We start from the raw sequence: 8,426 nt of genomic DNA, 5'->3' as shown, positions 1-8,426 counted from the left end.
CGCAGACCCCGCTCCACCACTGGCTCACCCCACTTTGGTGGCGCCTCTAGAGTGAGGTCCCTCGCCGGCGGGCGACTCTGGCTGCGCCGGACTGGCGGGCGACTCTGGCTGCGCCGGACTGGCGGGCGACTCTGGCTGCGCCGGAAGCACCGGAACGAACTGACGCACTGGAGGCCTGAGGCGTGGGACTGGCTTAGGTGGCGCCAGACTAGTATCTATGATCGTATGCTATCCATTTGTTCTTTTGTATGTTCTTTGTATGCTCATTCAATGCTGTCTTAGTGCCAGCCTCGGACTGTGGTGGTATGTAAACAGTTTAGAAAAATACAGATGAAAACTATTGAGGTAGATAGTGTGGTCTACAGCTTATCATGAGATACTCTACCTCAGGCAAGAAATAGCTTGAGACTTCCTTCAATATCATGCACCAGCTGTTGTTTACAAAAATACATAGTCCGCCACCCCTTGTCTTACCAGACGCCGCTGTTCTATTCTGCCGGTGCAGAGTAGGTCATCAATTTTATTCTCCAAAGATTGCACGATTGCTAGCAGAATGGAAGGAATTGGGGGTTTATTCAATCGCCTACGAATACTCAGAAGGCAGCCCGCCCTCCGGCCCCTTTTTCTCCACCTCCTCTCCACGCAAAATAAGTAACAAAATAAGTTACAAACAACGCAAAAAACGAACAAAAAAACACAATCGGTTGGGGACATGTAAAATGTCTGCCTTCTCTCGAGCGCCATTTTAAGAGTGTTTTTTCCTGGTTATCATAAGTCCGGTCCTCTACAATATGAAAACAGTTTGAACTACAGTTTGTGATGTTAGTTTGACCTCTGCTCAGTGACCACACTCTACTTAAGACATGTGAAGGTTGGCTGACACACCTTTCACTTATAGCTTCCAGACAACAACAGACAGGTCAATAATTAGACTCTAAGACTTTAACCTGAATGCCCATAATGTTACTCTTCCTACAACATCAGTGTCTTCCTAGTTATGGTTTCCTTAGGACGACTTTAAGTAGTTTTTGTATGATGTCATGAAAAAGGGCACGAGATGTCATTTTAGTTTCATGCAAAGTAAGTACACTGTATGGTCAATCATTTCACTTTCATGGTCTCTCTTTGACTGTCTGTTGGTATTTTTGTGTGATTCAGTACACAATACCTTCAAGTAGAGTCTCTTTTCACAGGGAGACATCGTCTGGTTTATATTCAAAAGGAACGATTCAATTAAATATTGTGCACTTTGAAGTTACACATTCTAACAGTCCAATATTTTACATTGATTGTGCTTTCTAATGTCTCACCAGGGGTCCTCACACCTCCAGAACAAAGCATGCAAGGGTCAGTACATTTTGAAAAAGGTGAGTTTACAAAACTTTTTTTATGTGCAACTACATATAGTTTTGTCTTATCTTTTATTCTCTTATCCATATCATGTTTTCACTGCAACAATATATGTAAGAAATAATACATGAATAGCTGTAAATACTTTAAACAATGTAAAAGATGTACAAAGCCTTTATTTATTCTTTATTTATATTATAGAACAATTGTACATGAGTATTTGATCTCAAATAGACATGGTACAACAACATGGATTTCTCAAAAGAAAGAAAGCATTACATTTACATTATGATATCGCAGCTCAGTTTACAGGAAATGTTCACATGCGTTCTCTCTAGCATTAGAACTAAGGTCTGACTTGCCTGCACTCTACTCAGGATCCTTTCAAACATTGAAAGAGAAACATTGATATTATGGTTTTAAGGAAAAGTTACAAAATACTCTAAAATTGTTATACCATTGTACAATATACAATACAAAATGAGACAGTAATTCATGTTAACAAACTCAAACCTACATGCAGTGCATCTTCCTAGCATTCCTTGCATGATGCATGATGTCATCTTGTTGTGTTCATTTGACACTAGTCTTTAAGTTTGATGGTCTGTCTCATCTACTCAATCAGTGCATCCACTTAATGTTCAGTCAACCCTTGTCTTAATACTGCTTTACAAAGCTACATGCGGTTAAAATGTCTACCCTTGAATCTCTGGGCTTCCTGCCACGTCTGGGTTCACAGCCATTTTGATCTGTCCATACTCCACCATCTCTGTGGCTGGGGGCCTCTGCTTCCTTGCTTGATTTCTTTTCTTGCCTATTTTCACAGCAGCGTAAACAACAACCTTGTCAACGCCTTCTGAAAAATGAAAAGAAAGCTGTTGTACAATCTGAACATTAAACAAAATGTCATGTTTATTCAACATTTAAAACGTTCTGGACATGTAACTAAATTACCTATAAAATTGTACCTGAATTATCAAATCTGGATCTTTGTTTCTTGCATAGATGGTTAATACCAACAAAGAGTGCAAGAAGTAATGTGAGAGTTCCAACAGTCAGAGCCACAGACACTGTTACAGCCAGTAAAGGAAACTGGGAAGAGACAACTAGAAAGAAAACATCAGAACACAACACTTGTTGACCATGTAAATGAAACAGAGTTGTACTCTTAATTCAAAAGGTGGGAATGAAGTCAACTGTCCTGAGATTACCTGAGCAGGCCAAGGAGAGATCAATAGTGGAGTTGCTGTTGCTAACTTTATTCTGAACCATACAGGTCAGGGTTCCTGTCACATCACTCTTCAGTATGATGTCACTGCTCTGGTAGTGGTCATTGGCTACACTCCTGGTCAGATTCTGGGCATTCAGGGTCCAGATGTACTGAAGACCATCTCCCTCTGAGGAGCATGTGACCACGGTTTCTCCATGAGGCAGACAGAGGTGAGACAACACTGGCTCTGACACCGGGGCTGACAGACACAAACACAAAAGATCACTCAAATACCCTAATTCTGATTCATGCAAACATTGTATCTAAAGTACTGTATGATTTAACAATATGCTCTTTATGCGTTTACTGCTGCCAAGTCCTACAGTACAAACCTATTGAAGTACTGAAATCCTGGCAAACTTTCAGAAACCCCCCTCACCAGAAAAAGGATGCATGAAGTCTTTAGGCCTAACTAAAAAATAAAGGATTCTGTACCTTGTATCTCAAGTAGCATGTTGACTCTGCGCAACAGTGTTCCCTCAGAACTATATGTTTCCAATTGGTATTCTCCACAGTCTTCCTCTATAACTCTGTCCAGTCTGAATGTTCCATTATTAAAGAACTCAGAGCGATTCACATAATCCTGATTCAATTTATATCTCCAGTCTTCTCCAGTTTTGAAGTTCAGAATACGAGTAGAATTGTTTTTCAATGTTATTTCTTTGTTACTGCTATCTGCATCCAGGTGTAAGGACAAAGATTCTCCCAAAGCCCCATAGCATCGATGAGTTCCATTCTTGTGAAAGAGATTACAGGCCGCGTCACTAACTGTGGAGCAATGATCTTAGGTCAGTATTTTGCTGATAAAGGGACAATGTTAGTGTTAGGACATAGACAAACACTATACAGCATACACTTCCAAACTCCATTCCCCCAGGGGACAGCAAAAAGCCATTCTTGAACATGGGAGACATTCTTACTAATCTGCTAGAGAACCAGTTTGGATTTAAGTATAACTTTTGCATGACTAAAGCCTTTAGTGAAAGTTCTAATGCTTTAATATTTAATCATTTCCGCACTCTGAATTGATATTCATGATATGAATAGGCACATTTTATTTTGTCTGGCTACCAGTTTCAAATAAAACTGAATCTTCTATTCTCATATAATTAAAAAAATATGTTGCTATGTGTAGACAAGGTCATAAGCAAACAGGTCAACTGAGATATGACTAAAGAGTTAATCAGGGTGATTTTTCCACAAAGAGACAGGTGTTTTTTTTCTGGATTGACGAAAAGCTATCTTTAAAAAGCATGTTAATGAGTTAGTGAAGAAAATAAGAATTAAGTTGGGCTTCTTCTATAGGAATAGGGCTTGCCTTTCATTAAATAGTTGAAAACAGATAATTCAGTCTACATTTATTCCTGTTATAGATTGTGCCGATATTACATATACATGAATGCAGCTACTAGTGTTTTCAAGCCCTTGGACAAAATGTATCATTGCGCACTTCGTTTTATAACATCTGACAGTTTTGACACCAATGTATCCTTTATCATAAAGTTGATTGGACCTCGTTAAAAACACATAGGTCACTTCATTATCCTGTTTTGTTTATAAAGCCTTAGACAATAGACTACCAATTTACTTAACATCCTTGTTGAAATATAAAGATCACAGGGTTGGTTAATGATGGAGACTCCACGTGTATCCACAGAGTTGGGTAAATCTGTCTTTTCCTCCCAGGCCCCTATCATGTGGAATAATTCCAAGTAACGTATTGTAGTGAGATCATTTCTTTCTTTCTAGATATGAATACCGTGTATGTCCACGTCACCGTCAGACCATTTTATTGGTAAACTATATGGTAATGTAAAAGCTTTTTTTGTGATCCAGTAGGTACACTTATCATAATTTGGTTGTAATCCAGAGAAGTTAGAAAAAGTATCTAGATCCTCTATGAGGCGATGAAGGGATCCAGAATGTGGATTTAAAAGAAAACAGGAATCATTAGCGTACAATTGACACCTCAGTTTTCAAACCCTGGATTTCTAGCACCTTGATATTATTGTTGGATCTGATTTTAATAACAAACATTTCAATTGTTATAATAAATAGATATGCCGATAGTGGACAGCCTTGTTTTAGTCCTCTTGATGGTTGAATACTTTCAGAGAAGTAGCCATTATTTACTATTTTACACTATACATAACTTTAACCCATTGTATAAGAGAGAAAATTGAAATATTCCAGGCATTTATATATAAATTGCAGTCATACTTTATCAAAAGCCTTTTCAAAGTCAGCTATGAATACCAGGCCTGTTTTCCCAGACTGTTCAAAGTTGGCAATCGTTTCCAGTACTTGTCTTATATTATCTCCAATGTATCGTCCATGTTAAAATCCTGTGTGACATGGATGAATAATATCCGAAAGTACCTTTTAAATTCTATGCGCTATTCATTTTAATATCATTTTTGCATCACAACACTGAAGTGGAAGGGGCCTCCACATTATTAAATGGACTGGATCTTTATATTTATCACTTGGGTCCTGTTTCAGTTCAAATTAAATCAGACCTTGTTGAGTCTTCTTATCTGATAATCCACCATTTTTATAGGAGTGGTTATAACATGCAATAACCATCCTCTGAGTATATCAAAAAGGATTTGGTATACCTGAACTGGTATTCCATCCAGATCTGGAGATTTCCCAGACTTAAAGGCTTTAATTGCATCAAGAAGTTCCGCCTCTCCAATTTGGCCTTCACATGAGTCTTTCTGTACAGCTGTTAATTTTACATTATTAATAGATAAAAATGTACTTTGGTTAATGGAGATGGAGGAGACTGAAATGAAGACATGCTTAAAGTACTTTGCTTCCTCTTTCAAATTATTGTTTGGTGAATCATGGGTGACACTGTCATTTGTAACAAGTTTATGTGAATTATTTTTGTTAGCAATTCTATGTTGAAGATTAAAAAATAATTTGGTGCATTTTCCCAATACATTTTTATAATATATTACACTTGATCTTTCTTGAATAGGTTCCTCCATTTATTTTGGTATTTCCTCTAACTTATTCTTTGCCTGTCTGGTTCAGTTTTTATTGCCATATATCTGTACAATTAGTACTTCTATTTACTTTGTTAATACGAACTCTTTTGACCTAAATTGCTTTTGTTTTAAATATGATTAATGTAATTGCATGCCCTCTAAAGGCACATTTAAAAGTGTCCCATACAATAAGGGGATCTGCTGTACCTACAGTATGTTATGTCAGAAAAAGTCAGTTCTTCATTCTTTTGTCCGAGATCTTAAGGATCCGCCTCAATTTTCACCTATGCATGTTCTTGTTACCATTTGAAAGGAAACACTCTTAAGTTTGTGGAAATGTGAAAGGAATGTACATTTTACATTTACATTTCAGTCATTTAGCAGACGCTCTTATCCAGAGCGACTTACAGTAGTGAATGCATACATTTCATTTCATGTATTTTTTTTTTTTAAATTATTTTTTGTACTGGCCCCCCATGGGAATCAAACCCACAACCCTGGCGTTGCACACACCATGCTGGCGTTGCAAACACCATGCTCTACCAACTGAGCCACAGGGAAGGCTGAAGGGACACTGATCCCAAAGAAGTTTTAGAAACAAGTTATCATCAAATTGGCTTTGATTACATTTCCAATATCCTCACCCACGTGGAAATTCTGTAACAATAATGTGTATGCCAATTATTTGATGGTCCGACCGCATTCTATCCCCTATCAACACTTTTTAAACTTTTTGTGACAACGAGAATTACATCTGTATATTTCACTAGGTCAGGATATGTATGCCTCCATATATCCACTAGTTCCAATATATCAATGATATTTGACATTTCCTTAAGTGCAGGAGGGTGATAGTTTGTAATATGATTTCCTTTACAGTCCATTGAGGTATTTAAAAACGTATTATAATCTCCCACCATAATAATAGAGTTTTGTATTGCTTGTAGGCTTGATCAATTATTATATACATTTTCAAAGAACCCTAGACTTAGCGATTACACCAGTATTAGCAGGCTAGTTAATCGGTTTCATAACAAGTATGTAAGTGTATGTCTGTGATGCATTAATGCAATACCAAATATTCACATTTTTGATAAGCAAACATATTAACTTTCTCAGTTCTTGATTATTGACACTTGTTATTAGTGCATACGGACTGATTATTATTATTTTGTGTACATTTGGTAACTATATTATCTAATAAATGTAAAATTGGATTAGCAGAACATTTCCAACTATTAGGATCATTGTTTGTGTCTTATTAAGCCTTAGCTAGTCCTCTGTTCTGTGTAATATAATTTCTCACCTTGTACTGCTGCTGCTACTGCTGCCGCCACCACCAGAACTATAGTAATCAGAGGATCCATTTCTATTCAGGCTGCACAAGACGAGTGACATTTAGCAGAATTCTCACAGGAGCACTACCATAAATACTGAGTGAATTGTCGTGAACTGATCATAATGTGGTGATACTCTACAAATGAAAGACATGCTTGTGGAGAAGACAATGTACATGTTTGTCAGGGTGACAAACAGACCTTGACACTTTTGTAAGCAGTGCATACCTAGTGTGAACAGAAAACCACAAGTATACTGTGCCTGCTTGCAAACTTTACATTGTATTCCACTTAACTTGTTGTTAGGATTTACTACCATATTATTTAATGATGATTGTCCACAGCTAAGGTGGATGAATAGTGTCAATTAAATATCTAAAATATAATCCAAGGAACACAAATAAAAAGTCACTAACTTTAACCCTTATCAACTGCAATGGAAAAGATAATAAAATAAAGAAAAAACAATTAAATTCTCGGCTCCAATACAACCATTATTAAAATCATTGTAGAGATCCTGACAATAGTACCCACTGTTAGTATTTGTTTTTTGGAAAACTATATTTCAAAATTCAATACTGTTTGTCTTTTTTGTTGTTGTAAAGACTGGTTTCGTTAGTAATGGTACCTTGGGAAGGTTAATACTGTATGGGCCAGTTTCCCAGACAGAGATTAAGTCTAGTCTGCAACCTAAAAAACATTATCAATAGAGAATGTCTATTGAAATAACTTTTTAGTCCAGGACTAGTGAAGCCGGCAAACCAGCAAAGCGTTCAAATATGTTCAACCATATCATTTTCCATTATAATCACAAAATATTATCAATTGCATGCAATTAATAGTAACCTGGAGTGTTTCCATGTATAGAGTGCTTCCCGAAAGTATTCAGACCCCTAAACTTTCTTGTTTTTTTTTACGTTACAGCCTTATCCTAAAATGTATTAAATCGTTTTTTTTAGCCCCTCATCAGTCTACACACAATACCCCATAATGACAAACCAAAAACAGGTGTTTCGAATTGTTTTGCAAATGTATAAAAAAGCTGAAACATCACATTTACATAAGTATTCAGACCCTTTACTCAGTACTTTGTAGAAGCACCTTTGGCAGCGATTACAGCCTCGAGTCTTCTTTGGTATAACGCTACAATCTTGGCACACCTGTATTTGGAAAGTTTCTCCCATTTTTCTCTGCAGATCCTCTCTAGCTCTGTCAGGTTGGATGGGGAGCGTTGCTGAACAGCTATTTTCAGGTCTCTCCAGAGATGTTAGTTCGGGCTGGGCCATTCAAGAACATTCAGAGATTTGCCCCGAAGCCACTCCTGCGTTGTTTTGGCTATGTGCTTAGGGTCTTTCCACTGTTGGAAGGTGATCCTTTGCCCCAGTCTGAGGTCCTGAGCACTCTGGAGCAGGTTTTCATCAAGGATCTCTGTATACCTTGTTCCGTTCATCTTTGCCTCGATCCTGACTTGTC

At 37.4% G+C, this 8,426-nt stretch overlaps 1 protein-coding gene across 3 annotated transcripts; it reads right to left on the bottom strand.

Moving 5' to 3' along the window:
* Nucleotides 1–1,506: 1,506 nt before the first annotated feature.
* LOC106563742 (uncharacterized) lies at nt 1,507–7,183 on the bottom strand. Of its 3 annotated transcripts, none has more exons than XM_045690140.1 (5): nt 6,923–7,183; nt 3,056–3,388; nt 2,562–2,819; nt 2,319–2,456; nt 1,507–2,203 (listed from the first exon to the last, which is right to left on the bottom strand). In XM_045690140.1, exons 1-5 carry the CDS (start codon nt 6,981–6,983, stop codon nt 2,046–2,048), a joined length of 948 nt encoding a protein of 315 aa, XP_045546096.1. In that variant the 5' UTR covers nt 6,984–7,183; the 3' UTR covers nt 1,507–2,045. The 3 variants fall into 3 exon arrangements, with proteins under 3 accessions (XP_045546096.1, XP_045546097.1, XP_013985051.2); XM_045690141.1 differs by having other exon boundaries at nt 1,507–2,206; nt 2,305–2,456; nt 6,923–7,182; XM_014129576.2 differs by having other exon boundaries at nt 1,507–2,206; nt 6,923–7,174.
* Nucleotides 7,184–8,426: the final 1,243 nt, after the last annotated feature.

Source organism: Salmo salar, chromosome ssa11 (assembly GCF_905237065.1).
Source record: "Salmo salar chromosome ssa11, Ssal_v3.1, whole genome shotgun sequence".
NCBI classification, from domain to species: Eukaryota; Metazoa; Chordata; class Actinopteri; order Salmoniformes; family Salmonidae; genus Salmo; species Salmo salar.
Note: the sequence above shows the minus strand (reverse complement) of the source record. Positions and strands in the feature narration are given on the sequence as shown.

Excerpts from the sequence above, each read along its gene's own strand:
- LOC106563742 (XM_014129576.2), bottom strand. The coding sequence starts at position 6,983 with ATGGATCCTCTGATTACTATAGTTCTGGTGGTGGCGGCAGCAGTAGCA. Across the intron at positions 2,820-3,055 it reads CATGCTACTTGAGATACAAG|CCCCGGTGTCAGAGCCAGTG; the intron begins GTACAGAATCCT and ends TGTGTCTGTCAG. Across the intron at positions 2,207-2,318 it reads ATCCAGATTTGATAATTCAG|AAGGCGTTGACAAGGTTGTT; the intron begins GTACAATTTTAT and ends TTCATTTTTCAG.